Source organism: Thalassophryne amazonica, chromosome 16, assembly GCF_902500255.1.
Source record: "Thalassophryne amazonica chromosome 16, fThaAma1.1, whole genome shotgun sequence".
Taxonomy (NCBI): domain Eukaryota; kingdom Metazoa; phylum Chordata; class Actinopteri; order Batrachoidiformes; family Batrachoididae; genus Thalassophryne; species Thalassophryne amazonica.
In genome coordinates, this window is record NC_047118.1 from 82,245,604 (window position 1) to 82,261,719 (window position 16,116).

At 45.5% G+C, this 16,116-nt stretch overlaps 1 protein-coding gene across 1 annotated transcript in view; it reads left to right on the plus strand.

Annotated features, from left to right (window-relative positions):
* LOC117528774 (myosin-11-like) overlaps positions 1-16,116 on the plus strand; it is a 392,454-nt gene that overhangs the window by 68,863 nt on the left and 307,475 nt on the right. The window contains 5 exon segments of the mRNA XM_034191402.1: positions 805-948; positions 2,884-2,979; positions 3,064-3,182; positions 3,842-3,994; positions 9,436-9,609. Coding sequence (XP_034047293.1) covers positions 805-948; positions 2,884-2,979; positions 3,064-3,182; positions 3,842-3,994; positions 9,436-9,609 — 686 coding nt within the window.

Here is a 16,116-nt window from a genome sequence, read left to right on the forward strand (position 1 = left end):
ATTGAAGAGGAGTGGACCAACATTCCACAGGCCACAATTGACAACCTGATCAACTCTATGTGAAGGAGATGTGTTGCATTGCATGAGGTAAATGGTGGTCACACCAGATACTGACTGGTATCCCCCCCAATAAAACAAAACTGCACCTTTCAGAGTGGCCTTTTATTGTGGGCAGTCTAAGGCACACCTGTGCACTAATCATGGTGTCTAATCAGCATCTTGATATGGCACACCTGTGAGGTGGGATGGATTATCTCAGCAAAGGAGAAGTGCTCACTATCACAGATTTAGACTGGTTTGTGAACAATATTTGAGGGAAATGGTGATATTGTGTATGTGGAAAAAGTTTTAGATCTTTGAGTTCATCTCATACAAAATGGGAGCAAAACCAAAAGTGTTGCGTTTATATTTTTGTTGAGTGTAAATGCTGGATTTAAATACTACAGCAGAACTCCTATTATCTCTGTGCACTGGCGGTTTGTGGGCCAGTTGGATATGAAACTCCCGGGCTGAAAAATGTTCCCAGCATGCCCCTGGACACAAGTGAAAGACGTTCTGTCTTGTTCGGGGATTAGCACTGACCTGTCACTGGCTACCAGAGTTCTCTAGGATGAACCCTGCATCAAGGTAAGTTTTCTTTTTCCCCCTGGGGTGTTTAATCCTACTTTGTCGAAAAATCACTTTCATCATATTTCTTATGTGTGTAATGTCTAGCTGGATGGTTGTTATCCAGGACCCAAGACAGTTGCTTGTTGCTTGCTTGGCTTATCTCAAACCATCCATTATGTATTTTTGTTTGTGCAGAGGAGCTGCTGCTGGAAGAATTCACTAAGTATTGTTTCCTGATGGCGGGACACGTAGAGATCTCTGGGCAGCAAGACGATGAAATGTTTGATGAGACTCTGGAGGCGACGGCCATCATGGGCTTCACAGAGGAAGAAAGACTTGGTAAGGTGCTCAGTTACACCCTGAGCCAAGCTCTAAGACAACAACCTGAGCTGAAATCTTCATGGGTCCAAAAGATTGGAAGTGAAAATAGACGAGGAGAAATACTGTTCAAACCTGGACACACAAACTGGATTCTAAGAATACAGACCACATAGAAAATTAACACACAATTATTGTGAGTTTAAATGCAATAATGTACTTAATTTGTTTCAGTATTCTCCGCAGGTTGGCCAGAAAAAGTGTTAGCAGTACCTGCATTCCTGCATTAATACTGCAAAGAGCCATGACAATCTGCACAATAATGGGCAAAATAATCAATAATCTATTCAGTACAGTGGGCAGCCTCTTCTGCTTCCAGTGGAATCAGACACCCAGTGTTGGGCACAGCTAACCCAAAAGTTGGCTTTGACAACCGCTAATCCACTAACTGAAAAGTTAACTTTTATAACGCTAAACTGATAAACTGCTAAAAAATGTAGTGGGAGCTACAGCTACCCGCTAACTTTTAGTATTGACTCTGGTACACTGTCAGCTACTGACAAGCCAGTTTTGAGTTTAAGCACCGCCGACGCTTCTGAGTAAAATCAAAGGCGATCACAAACCCAACACAGACAACGAATCAGAGTTTCTGTCTTTGTGCACCCTGCCCACTGCTGTAAGGAAGTGTCATTTACTTTCAACATAGAACAGGACAGACGTGTGGCAGAAGACATCAAAGTAAAACAGTTTTGACTTATGGTTTTGATTTATAAACCAAACTAATTCTGAACAGTGTATCGACATTAATAGCAACTCTTATTTTACAAAGTGAAAATATCACACATATTTTTTAGTTTTAAAGTAATGTGTTAATTCTGAAGGTATGAGTGTTAACACACACAGATGCCAAAAGGCATTATGGGAAAATGAGCCTCCTCTTATCACTGGTTGGTTGATTTATTTATTTGTAAAAGCCAACACACAAGTTACTGTAACATGTGCGTTGGTTTTTACAAATAAATGTGTATTTGTATATATGTCATTTTTTTTCATTTGTAAAAAAAAAGGCATTAGCAAAACTGAAAATTCTGTTTAAGTGTGATTCAGTGCAACAAATAGTGACCTTGTGATAGTTGGTCGCTATTTACACTCTCATGTAGTAGATGGCATTGTTCTATGCATTTTCACTCCTTGGCGGACGTAACAACTAAGTTTGATTCTCCAATTAAAACGCAGCCTTTTGGGTCATATAAGTAAGTAAGTAAAAATTATTTCTAAAGCACATTTAAACACAGTTTACACTGACCAAAGTGCTGTACATAGTTAAAATAAATAGTAAATAGGTAGGAAATATACAAAGAAACAAACAACTGATTACAACATCAGCAGCAAGATACAAACACAACAATCATTAACATGACAAAAACACGGCATAACCAGCTAGTGGTTATTAGTAGGGAATGCTAGTGTAAAAAGGTGTGTCTTGTGAAATATGATTGTGAAATGTTTAGAACTTAAATAGGTTCTCACATGGCTTTGTCTGACAACCACTGTCACTCACCAATATGACACAAAAAACTCTGAGTAAACCATACTTATTTCTTATTTATTAATTATGGTATAGAAGATTTTTTCCCCTCAATCATTTCATGAGCTTGCACCCTAGTGCCCTCTAGTGACCAGCTGTTCCTGTGTATTTATGTATTTTCTGAGTTTGTATTATAATGTTTCCTGAAAGATTTAACATGTTTCTGTTGTTGACTGGCTGTATTCAAAAATAAAATGAGATTCTGCAACTCTGTCAATATGATCACTGATCAGTAATCTCTCACCTCAGTGATATCATCATCATGCCTTTAGAAAATATTAGTGGTGCATTTATGCTTTTCCTAAAACTGGCTGAAGGAAATTTGATTGGAACTGTGTTGTGCTTCCTTCTTCATTTGCATGTTGCAGGGATGCTGAAGGTCGTGTCCACTGTGCTCCAGCTGGGTAACATCAAATTTGAGAAGGAGAGGAACAGTGAGCAGGCCACCATGCCGGACAACACAGGTAACATTTCAGAAACTGGCATAGTCCTATAAATGATATCTGTAAATGTCTGAAGACTTCCACCATCTTCCACTTCAACCACAGCCGCCCAGAAGGTCTGCCACCTGCAAGGCATCAGCGTGACCGACTTCACACGGGCCATCCTCACCCCACGGATTAAAGTGGGCAGAGAGGTGGTGCAGAAGGCACAGACCAAGCAGCAGGTAGACTCAAGAACATACACCTCAAACATACACCTCATTCTGTAGCTGTGATAAGACCATATGTCACTTTACAGTTCATGTTGTGTTCTTGCAAAAATGGGATGACAGAATTTTCCATTTAATATTTTTGACTTTAGAACTTGAAGTGTTTCAGATGTCAGTCAATAAATGAGGTTCTTCACTGTTACTAATCAATGGTGAAGAGCAATTTTTTTTCAATATTTCTTTCATTCATTTAAAAGAAAAGCAGAAATGAGTACATTACAAGACACTGAATGAAAAGGAGTAGAGAGAAGAACAAGTCTTATATTTTCTGCCCCTTTTTACAATACAATCTTTTAATTTTAAGCATCATTAAAGGATGCTTTAAATTAAATTAAAATATAAAAGTTAATTTTTAGTAGTAATAGGGGTCCTGTGATAGAAGACTGGACAGATGTTATATGAATCGGTCAAAGCCTTGGTTATATGTAATGGGATTCATGAGCTGCCACTTAAACAAAAAAAGGCACTTTGACAGTAATTGCCTTTAAAGGCTTATGTGGTGTTACATCAAAACTGCACTTACAGTGCACTTTATTTGATGTTGTCACTTAATAAACAGCTGTATCTTAACAGTGCGTTTGTTCCTCCATCTTTCTCGCCCCTGTACCCATCAGGCTGACTTTGCGGTGGAGGCGCTCTCTAAAGCCATGTACGAGCGTCTGTTTCGCTGGATCCTGGCCAGGGTCAACAAGACACTGGACAAGAGTAAGAGACAATCTGCCTCCTTTCTGGGCATCCTGGACATTGCAGGCTTTGAGATCTTTGAGGTGATTTTCACTGAAAATACTAATTTCTTTATTTATTAAGAAATGTTACCTTATTTTCCAAAGTATGTTGCCTTTTTTTCTTAACTTACCCGTTTGGGAGGACCCGCACCTTAAACATAGTTGCGTCTCATAAACCGAAAAATCACACGTTCATTATAATAATGATTATATATCTGATTTATTTATATAGGGCTTTCCTGGGAATCAAAGCACTAAACAAAATAAACTTCAATAATAATAGAATAAATGGCAATGATGAAAGTAAACTATAACAATGCAGAAAACCCCAAATTAAAGCACCGGCTCCACATTACATTACACAGAAGATGGACAGGGTTGGTGTTGAACCAGCAAAAAAGGGAGAAGCTGAAAGAACTGCAGATGTTTGTGATCTTTTTGTTCATTTGTACAAATTTATCTGATTAGAACTCACTGATAGTAATGCAGTATTTTAGAAATATAGCTGATGACTGAACAGACATCTCACTCTGTGTCCTGACACAATGAGTCATCACTCACAATGCGAAGTGATTATTTTATGGATAAATATTTTCAAAAGTAGTTTTGCATCCTCACACACTGTTTTGAATACTTTTTAAAGATATACAGTTGTGCTCAAAAGAATACATACCCTGGCAGAATTTTAGATTTTTTTTTTTTTTTTGGCCATTTTTCAGAGAATCCATCCATCCATTTTCTTCCGCTTTATCCAGAGTCGGGTCGCGGGGGCAGCAGCTCAAGCAAAGCCGCCCAGACCTCCTGATCCGCACACACCTCCCCCAGTTCCTCCGGGGGAACCCCAAGGCGTTCCCAAGCCAGCCGAGAGATGTAGTCCCTCCAGCGTGTCCTGGGTCGTCCCCGGGGCCTCCTCCCAATGGGATGTGCCCAGAACACCTCTCCAGCGAGACGTCCAGGGGCAACCGGAAAAGATGCCAGAGCCACCTCAACTGACTCCTTTCGACGTGGAGGAGCAACGCCTCGACTCCGAGCTCCTCCCGAGTGACCGAGCTCCTCACTCTATCTCGAAGGGAGCGCCCAGCCACCCTGCAGAGGAAACTCATCTCGGCCGCTTGTACTCACGATCTCGTTCTTTCGGTCATGAGCCAAATCTCATGACCATAGGTGAGGATCGTAACGTAGATCGATCGGTAAATCGAGAGCTTTGCCCCCTACTCAGCTCTCTCTTCACCACGACGGTCCGATACAGCGACCGCATCACTGCAGATGCTGCACCGATCCGTCTATCAATGTCACGCTCCATCCGTCCCTCACTCGTGAACAAGACCCCGAGATACTTAAACTCCTCCACTTGAGGCAAGGACACTCCACCGACCTGAAGAGGGCAAAGCACCTTTTTCCAGTCGAGAACCATGGCCTCGGATTTGGAGGTGCTGATTTTCATCCCGGACACTTCACACTCGGCTGCAAACCTCCCCAGTGCACGCTGAAGGTCCTGATTTGACGAAGCCAACAGAACCACATCGTCCGCAAACATCAGACACGAGATTCTGTGGTTCCCAAACCAGACCCCCTCTACACCCTGGCTGCGCCTAGAAATTCTGTCCATAAAAATAATGAACAGAACCGGTGACAAAGGGCAGCCCTGGCGGAGGCCAACGTGCACTGGAAACAGGTTTGACTTACTACCGGCAATGCGAACCAAGCTGCTGCTGCGGTCGTACAGGGACCGGATAGCCCTTAGCAAAGGACCCCGGACCCCATTCTCCCAGAGCACTCCCCACAGGGTGCCCCAAGGGACACGGTCAAACACCTTCTCCAGATCCACAAAACACATGTGGACTGGTTGGGCGAACTCCCATGAACCCTCGAGCACCCGATGGAGCGTGTAGAGCTGGTCCAGCGTCCCGCGACCAGGACGAAAACCACACTGCTCCTCCTGAATCCGAGGTTCGACTGTCGGTCGAATTCTCCTCTCCAGTACTCTGGAATAGACCTTACCGGGGAGGCTGAGGAGTGTGATCCCCCTATAGTTGGAACACACCCTCCAGTCCCCCTTCTTAAACAGAGGGACCACCACTCCGGTCTGCCAATCCAGAGGCACTGTCCCCAATCGCCACGCGATGTTGCAGAGGCGTGTCAGCCAAGACAGTCCCACAGCGCCTGGTGGTCGGGCCTTAGCTCATGGGGCCCGGCCGGGCTCAGCCCGAAAGAGCGACGTGGGCCCGCCCTCCTGTGGGTTCACCACCTGCAGAGGGGGCCATGGGGGTCAGGTGCAGAGAGGATTGGGTGGCAGTCAAGGGCAGGTGGCCCGGCGGCCCGGTCCATGCTCACAGCCCCTCGCTGTTGGGACGTGGAATGTCTTTCAGAGAATATGAATGATAAAACAAAAACTTTATTTTACTCATGGTTAGTGATCATGTGAGGCCATTTATTGCCAAACAACTGTTTATTCTTTTTAAATCATAATGACAACAGAAACTACCCAAATGTCCCTGATCAAAAGTTTACATACCCCAGTTCGTAATACTGTGTATTGCCCCCTTTAACATCAATGCCAGCTTGGAGTCTTTTGTTGTAGTTGTGGATGAGGCTCTTCATTTTCTCTGATGGTAAAGCTGTCCATTCTTCTTGGCAAAAAGCCTCCAGTTCCTGTGAATTTGTGGGCTGTCTTGCATGAACTGCAGATTTGAGATCTCCCCTGAGTGGCTCAATGATACTGAGGTCAGGAGACTGAGATGGCCACTCCAGAACCTTCACTTTATTCTGCTGTAGCCAGTGACAGGTCAATTGGCCCTGTGTTTTGGATCGTTGTCACGTTGGAACATCCAAGTACATCCTGTGCGCATGTTCTGGGCTGATGAGTGCAAATCTTCCTCCAGAATTTTCTGATAACATACTGCATTCATCCTCCCATCAATTTTGACCAGGTTTCCTGTGCCTTTGTAGCTACATCCCCAAAACACGAGTGATCCACCTCCGTGCTTCACAGTAGGAATGGTGTACCTTTCATCATAGGCGTTATTGACTCCTCTCTAAATGTAATGTTCATGGTTGGGGCCAAAAAAGTTAAACTTTGGTCTCATCACTCTAAATGACTTTGTTCTCTGTGCTGTTTGGCGTATTTTAAACAGGATACTTTGTGGTATTTATGCACCAATGGCTTTCTTCTGTTATTTTTTTTGTTTGTTTTTTTCTTCAAGTGCCTCTTATTGTTGAGAAAGTGAATGCACGGACCCACGTTAGGGGGCGTAAATGAGCAGTCAATAGGAATTCCAATAAATCACAATTTATTATGCAAAGGTGCAAACAGGGTTCCAAATATGCAAAGTCCAATTAAATAACAAATGGTGACACGTGGGCAGGCCCGAGGGTAGGAGATGCCTATCCAGAGAAGAGCCGGGACCCACGTAGTTCCACCGCCAGACGGAGGTCTGCAACACACCAGAACCGCCAAGTCCTGATTCCCCAGGTGGCCACCCGCTCAAGGTTGTCGGGACCGGTACTGCTGGCAGGAGCAAAAAACAGATTAGGTGGGTGTGTGTACACCCAGCAAACAGTCAGCAAAAACACAGTAATCCTCCTGAGAGAAAGTCCAGTAACTCCCAGTGTGCAGAGGAAAACTAGAGAACATGCAGTGTCAATTGTTATACTCAGGAAGTAAGAAGTGAGGAGTGGAGATGCCAGCTCCTCCAAACTTCCACAAACCCAGCTACAAGCTGAAAGTATACAAAAACACAACTGCATAGACTTCAGTAGCAATGAATGTGCGTACGGCACAAAAGGGCTGAGTTGGTTTACCTGTTGGGTAAGCTGATAACTCGGCAGAGTTATGGTGTCTTTCCCAGGCTTTTATGGAGTGATGATGAGGTGATGGATGACAGCTGATGACAGCCTAACGGTGCGCACCTGGTGGTACTAAAAAGGGCCAACAGGCCAGTACGCCCTCCAGAGGCTAAAAGGTTCCAGAATGGCAGGGCGCCATCTGGTGGTGGGCCAGCAGTACCTCCTCTTCAGCGGCCCACACAACATTTATTGTGGATCTTGAAACAGCCACACCACTTTGTTTCAGATAGTCCTGTATTTCAGGTGATGTTATTTGTGGGTTTCTGGCAGTTGTTGCTGACATTTTTGTTGGTCTACCTGACCATGGTTTGGTTCCAACAGAATCCCTCATTTTCCACTTCTTAATTAGACTTTTAACACAGCTGATTGACATTCTCAGTCCCTTGGATATCACTTTATATCTCACTCCTGTTTTACACAGTTCAATTACCTTTTCTTTGACAATTCTTTTTCTTTCCCTATGACTCAGAAACCAGAAACATCAGTACAGCACTGGTTTAAAGCTGCAAGGGTCTCTCAGGAGCCCAGAAACTCACTGACCTTTTATACACACACACTGATTACAAGCAAACAGATCACAAGTGAGGATGGTTACCTTTTGTAGCCATTCAAACCCATTTTTGTCAACTTGTGTGCATGTTATCAGGCCCAAATCACCAGGGTATGTAAACTTTTGATCAGGGTTATTTGGTTAGTTTCTGTTGTCATTATGATTTAAAAAGAGTAAAGACAGTTGTTTGGCAATAAATGGCTTCACACAACCACAAACCATTAGTGCAAAATGTTTTTGTGTTGTCATTCATATTCTCTGAAAAATGACCAAAAAAATCTAAAATTCTGCCATTGTATGTAAAGGTTTGAGCACAACTGTAACTATAATTCAAAGATAATTTAACATGGTATTAGTGCCGGGAAGACACAAGTAGCTGTTTAATTCCTTTTAAAAGTACTAAGACATGATATAGAATAGAGGAGCAATCACTGAAGTTGCATATTTTAATTATAGTACAAAAGAAAGCCAAAGGCAGGAGGGGTGGCCAAGTGGTTAGTATGCTTGGTTTCAGTGCGGAAGGTTCCAAAGCACATCTGCTCGTCTTTCTGCAGATGATGTGGTCCTGTTGGCTTCATCAGCCTGTGACCTCCAACTCTCACTGGATCAGTTCACAGCTGAGTGTGAAGCGGCTGGGATGAGGATCAGCACCTTTAAATCTGAGGCCATGGTTCTCAGCAGGAAACCGATGGGTTGCCTTCTCTGGGTAGGGAATGCGGTCTTGCCCCAAGTGAAGGCATTCAAGTACCTCAGGTCTTGTTCATGAGTGAGGGCACAATGGAGCATGAGATTGGCTGGAGAATTGGCGCAGCAGGGGCAGTATTGCATTCGCTCTACCGTACTGTTGTGACGAAAAGGGAGCTGAGCCAAAAGGCGAAGCTCTCGATCTACTGGTCAATCTTCTTTCCTACTCTCACCTATGGTCATGAGGGTTGGGGGGGCACTGCTACATTTTTCCATGAAATGTGGAGTTGCAGTTGAATTTTGGAGGTGGTCCAGATCCAGATTGGCGGATGTCAGAAATCTCAGATTGCTCGTTATGTCTGCCTTAAAAAAAAATCACATCTGTTGCATTTGTTTTCCTCAGGACAACTCATTCGAGCAGCTCTGTATCAACTACACTAATGAGCGTCTGCAGCAACTCTTCAACCACACCATGTTCATCCTGGAGCAGGAGGAGTACAAGAGGGAGGGAATCGAGTGGAATTTCATTGACTTTGGCCTGGACCTTCAGCCGTGCATTGAGCTCATTGAAAGGCTGGTGAGCACAGACTGAGGATTTTTACTGCTGGCAGAGGTGCCCGTAGTGATGATGGATGATGACATGATGGATTTAATCATTCACGTGTCTTGAAAACATCATCTTTTAGAAGTGGCTAGCATTAAATACTGTGATGCTAACAGCTGACATTAGCATGACCGATGGGTCCTTTCTGAGCATGTTATTACAAATGTCTATAATAATATGGTTTCTTATGCGGTTAATGAACGTAATGGATCATGTAAGAAGTGTGCGCTCCAGTTTTTGGTGGTGACACACACAAATCCACTACCCAGAAAGCCCCACCTTCACTGTGGACACACATACAGAGCCACACACATATGTGCACAGATAGACTTACAATCATAAATATTTGCTAACCAGGACATTAAGTAAAGTACGACACGTCCTTTAAATTACCTAGTTTGCAACTAGTTACGTCTGTAGCCTACTGTGTCAACACACTGATTAGGCTATGTCTGTAGTGACAACCCAATTTTATTAGACAATAGATTATTCGATTTGTTAGGCTATTTTATTGGCTTACCTTTGTCATCCAAAAAGTGACCAACTCAGAAACAAGCTCCGAAGCTTTGCTCAAACGCTTTCTGAACTCTTCACACGCAGCTGAGGGATCAGGTGAAAGGTTTTCAGCGAATCAACAATCAGAGAATACTGCAGTCAGAATGTTGTTCGCAGATGTTAACAGCTGTTTCGTGTGTGCGCCTTCAACTCCTCTCCTTTCATTAACAAGCAATGCACTGTGGTCTGGTCTGGTCTAATCTAGTCCTCAACAGAAGATTAACAGGAGAAATTTTTATTTTGGCGTGACATTTCTTGCTTGTGCGTGAGAGCATGAGACTGATGCTGAATGTGTGAGTGTAACGCAAGATGTGTGAGAGCTGGTAACCTTGCCGCTGTGTTGTTGTTTCCCGGCCTTGTTTGATTTGTCTATCACGTTATCCTCTGTTTATTGTCCATGCACATGTTTAATTCCTGCCTTAGTTCTGTGCACCTGTCTCATTAGTTGTGTCCTTATTTGAGCTCACCTGTTTTGTTTCATTGGCGGTTCATTGTTTAGGGCTCCTTCACACATAGCATGAGTAAGTAGGAATCAGGGCAAATCACGGTGAAACAGCCCACATGAAAACAATCAAGCCAGCGTCGGGAGAGACACGCAGTCAGGCAGGCGTGAACACAGTGCAAGCAGCTAGAGCATGTGGAACCACATCGCGCAGCTGCTGTGGAAAAAAACATACCACCAACGGGATTTGAACCTGTAATTTACAAAAGCTCTGATTGCCAGACAGAAACTTTACCGCTGCGCTACCATCACTGTCCTATAAAAGGTGCATAAAATGCCTGAAATCAACAAGGAGATAAACATATTTTTTTAAAAGAAATAAAACCACACACCATAAAAAAACCCATAAAAGGATCAAAACATAAAAAAGTAAACAGAATAAAAAAAACACACAATAACATAAAATACTAATGATAAAACAGGGAAAAGAGTTGGGTCTTCAATCTAGACTTAAAAATCTCCACAGAGTCCGACTGCCTTATCTGTGCAGGGAGATCGTTCCACAGAGCAGGTGCACGATAAGAGGAAGCTCTGTGACCCACAGACTTTTTATTCACCTGAGGAACACACAGTAGTCCTACACCCTATGAACGCAAAGCCCTAGCCGGTACGTAGGGCTTAACCAGGTCAGCCAGGTAGGGAGGTGCCAGTCCGTGAATAATTTTATAGGCCAGTAACAGAACCTTAAAATCTGATCTCAGAGAGACAGGACGAGTCTCAGTGAAGAGATGCCAATGAGTGTAATGTGGTCAAACCTTCTGATTCATATCAAAAGTCTGGCAGCAGCATTTTGAACCAATTGGAGACCCCTAATGTTGGACTGCGGTAAACCAGAAAATAGAACATTGCAGTAGTCCAATCTAGAAGAGATAAATGCGTGAATCAGGGTCTCAGCATCAGCCATAGACAGGATGGGACGAATCTTCGCTATATTTTGCAGGTGGAAGAAAGCAGTCCTCATAATATTGTTAATGTGGAGGTAAAAGGATAATGTAGGATCAAAAATTACCCCAAGGTTCCTCACTTTGTCCGTATGATGTATGACACACGAACCTAAGCTAAGGGCTACCTGGTCAAATTGATGCCGATGTCTCGCTGGACCAAGAACCATCAGTATGTATCATCAGTACCATCAGTATTAGTATGTGTGTAAGTACAAAAAAATCCACATTTGTCAAAGAGGCAGATGTTCAAGGATCAGTTATTGATAAAACCGCCTGTCTACATGTGTTCCCTTAGGTTGCGGTTGGCTTCCTGATAGAAAAAAATTCAAAACAGTAAACTCATGGGATCATCACCAACTCGGCCACAATCCATCTGCAAGCATACATGACACTCCATGTGGAGTGTCAGGATCATCGGGATAATCAGGAACAAAATTGTGGACGGTTCAAAATTTCAACACCGATAGAAATCATCGGGAAGCTGATCGGGTCACCAGCAAGCTTGCCGGTTAAACTTCAGTGCGGTTAAGCTGCCGTGAGGCTGTTTGTGTTAACGCTGATGCAGATCGCAGAAAGCAGGCGGCAAAATATTCCATCCCATGAATGGGTGTCACCAGTGGCAAGGTCACTGTCAGCTTCAGCCCCGCCTCTTTTTGATGTCATTTGTGTTGTATGGCTGGGGGGGCCTGGCTGCTGGTTTGTTTGCCTTTTGTGTTTCCTCCCAGGTGGCATGCATTTGGGACTGAGTGGCTGTGTTGCTGAGGCTGTTAGGACTTCACCCTGATCACCTGCGACTCGTCAGGACTCACAGCTGAGGTGCATCTGGAGGGATTGGAGTATGTTGGCATTTAAGACTGAAGTGCACAGTGTGCATTTGCCAGAGACTCGACCTTGTGACCTGACGGGTGAGATCGTCGTCTTGGGAGCCATCTCATCAGCAGCGGACGCTGAGAATGTCCAGGTTTGATGCACGGTCTGTGAAAGAGGAGAGGGTGAGGTCTCACGCTCGTCAGCACACTTCCTGAGGTACGTTGGATTTTGTGACTAACAGTTATACAGTCAGTAAATGTGGTGTCCCTCACACCTTATTGTATTGAGCTGTATGTTAGTCATGTATCAGCTTCCACTGCGGTGGTGATTTGTGAACGGGATGTTCCATGCCTGCAGGTTGGAAGCTGATCAGTAATCAAGCCAGGAAGTGTTTGCTGTTTGTACACCTTTAAGTGTTCTGTGTGTAGAGTGTGGACTCACATAATGGTTCCTTCTTTCACAGACTCGGTTGTTGCGGCCACCTGGGGGGTGTCGGCGGGGTCCTTGGGTCCGAAACAGCTTCTGGCTCCGGACCATTAGCGCTGCTGGGAGCGCCCCACGCCAGACCGCACCTGTTATTATTATTATGATCACTGTTATGTATTAAATTCAGTTAGCCTTTGTACCGTGCTCTGCTTATTTCATACTGGGTCCTTCAAACGCTGGTCGGTTCTCCGAGCTGCGTCCGACACATAACAGTAGTCCTCTGGCCAAACATCACGGACCCAGCGGTAGCAGAGACGGTAACGCGCCGGGAAGGCGGCAGCAGACGTTCAGTGGTTATCCGGATCAGTTGCGGGGCTCTCCGCCCGGAAGGTGCGTGTTTGAGAACCCATTACTGGATACTAATTTGTGCTCTCTTGCAGCCGTGTCCTGTGTTTGTGCCTTATCCGTGGGTCGTGGTGGAGTGTGACTGGCGACAGCTTCGCGTCACACTCCGACCGGATAAGAGGCTTAAACGGGAGCTGCAAGAGTGCGTTTGTAATGGGTTCACGCGCACGGCGGAGCTCTGTTAGCACAGGTCGCTGGGCTTCCTGTGCTACAGTCGTAGCCCCGTTTCCCCGGATAAAAGGTAACTACTGCGTCTGTTGTTTCAGCTCCGGCGTTATTTAGTTGAGCACATTTTGGTTGTGTTGCACACAGCTGCGCACGAGGATGCAGCTCGTTTGTTTTTTGTCACCAAAGGGGGTTTTTCATTTTTTAGCACTCTGGTTCCCCCTTGTGGTGACTGAATCACGGTACCGTCAAGCTCTTGAGTAGGAACAGGTGTGTTCCATGTGGTTGAGCTTGACGGTATAACTCACTGATTTGTTTTGTGTTGGTTCATTTTGTGTGGGTGTTTTTTGAGTGGGTTTTTGTGTGGGCTTTTGTTTTTTTTTGTTGTCCACTGTTTGTCTGGGGGTGTGATCCTGCGGCCTTTGTTACACAAAAAAAAAAAACAAAAAAAAAAGAAAGATGGGGACCCAAACAACTGTGTGTTGGTGTTTTTTTTTTTCTTTTGTTTCTTTTTGTTTCCCCCCTCCCCGGGGTTAGATGGAACGGTCCCCTGGGGGGTGATGGGGTGGTATTTGGGTTGTTTTTTTTTCTTTTTGTTTTTTATGCCCTCTCTTCTCCTCTGACTCCAGCCGGGGGTGCCGTAGTGTCGGCATTGCTGGAGGGGTGCAGTTAGGTTGTACTGGGCGTTTCCCAGGTGGCCTCTGCACCCGGGAGGGGGGGGGGGGGGGGGGTTTGGGGTTTTTGTTTTGTTTTTTTCCTCCCCCAGTTTCCACCCTCAGGGTTTGACTGTGGTGTCCTCTGGGGGGGAAAGGGCGTTGGGTCCATCTAGCCGTGGGCGGCCGGGGCTGGGTCCATTGGTCGTGTGGGGAGGCGTCTCCTGGGGTTGACGAGTGGTCCTCTGGGGGGCGCTGGTAGTCCCCGTGGGTGACGGTGGATCCCAGAGGGACCTCGGCCGTGGTTATTACTCCTGGAGCTGGCGGGTGGCCCTCTGGGGGGTGTTGGTCCCTGCGTGTCGTTTGGGGGAGGAGGGGGGGGTCTTTTGGCATTTTTGTTTGTGTGTTTACATGTGGGTTGTTTTTCTTTTCTCCCCTTCCCTGGGGTTTGATGGAACGGTCCTCTGGGGGGGGGGGGGGGGGGGGGGGGGGGGGGGGGGGTGTTTTAGTATTTTTGTTTGTAGGTTTGGGTTGTTTTTCCTTTCTCCCCTTCCCTGGGGTTTGATGGGACGGTCCCCTGGGGAGGGGGGGGGGGGATGTTTTGGTTGTTTTGTTTTTGACTAATCACACGTTTGGTTAAAGGCTGACCGCACAGGTGTAGGAACTCCTGGCCACACCTGTGCTAAGACTGTCAGAAACAAAGGCAAAGATGCAGCCAGTTCAACCAGTCTGTTGGAGGACTAACGCGGACGTGGTTTCCAGCCATGGTCCCTGGAGGGGGGTGTTTCTCCTGGGCCGGGTGTGTGTGGTCGCCGGGGGGCTTCCCGTGAGGGTGGGGTACTGTTGTATGGCTGGGGGGGCCTGGCTGCTGGTTTGTTTGCCTTTTGTGTTTCCTCCCAGGTGGCATGCATTTGGGACTGAGTGGCTGTGTTGCTGAGGCTGTTAGGACTTCACCCTGATCACCTGCGACTCGTCAGGACTCACAGCTGAGGTGCATCTGGAGGGATTGGAGTATGTTGGCATTTAAGACTGAAGTGCACAGTGTGCATTTGCCAGAGACTCGACCTTGTGACCAGACGGGTGAGATCGTCGTCTTGGGAGCCATCTCATCAGCAGCGGACGCTGAGAATGTCCAGGTTTGATGCACGGTCTGTGAAAGAGGAGAGGGTGAGGTCTCACGCTCGTCAGCACACTTCCTGAGGTACGTTGGATTTTGTGACTAACAGTTATACAGTCAGTAAATGTGGTGTCCCTCACACCTTATTGTATTGAGCTGTATGTTAGTCATGTATCAGCTTCCACTGCGGTGGTGATTTGTGAACGGGATGTTCCATGCCTGCAGGTTGGAAGCTGATCAGTAATCAAGCCAGGAAGTGTTTGCTGTTTGTACACCTTTAAGTGTTCTGTGTGTAGAGTGTGGACTCACATAATGGTTCCTTCTTTCACAGACTCGGTTGTTGCGGCCACCTGGGGGGTGTCGGCGGGGTCCTTGGGTCCGAAACAGCTTCTGGCTCCGGACCATTAGCGCTGCTGGGAGCGCACCACGCCAGACCGCACCTGTTATTATTATTATGATCACTGTTATGTATTAAATTCAGTTAGCCTTTGTACCGTGCTCTGCTTATTTCATACTGGGTCCTTCAAACGCTGGTCGGTTCTCCGAGCTGCGTCCGACACATAACAATTTGCTTTCTGATTTCTATCTGGAGCTCACCTGGAATCTGATGGGAACATGTGTAGGCTTTGATTTCATATGTTCTAAAGCACATGCGTGTGTACAGTCATGGTCATTTGTATTCATGAACATCTTCAGTTAGGCATACGTGGTAATAAAACACTGGTTTGTTGCTGGTGTTCCTCAGCAGAATAATGGCTAAGAGAGCAAAGAAAATCATCTTTTGTGAGAGGAGATCGAAGTGTTTGTGTGAGGTCACAGCAGTGAGATGAAAATTATGAAATATAAATCAAATAAATGTGCCAGCAGGTGGTTGGTGACCTGTCCACCACGAGTTTTAAAACC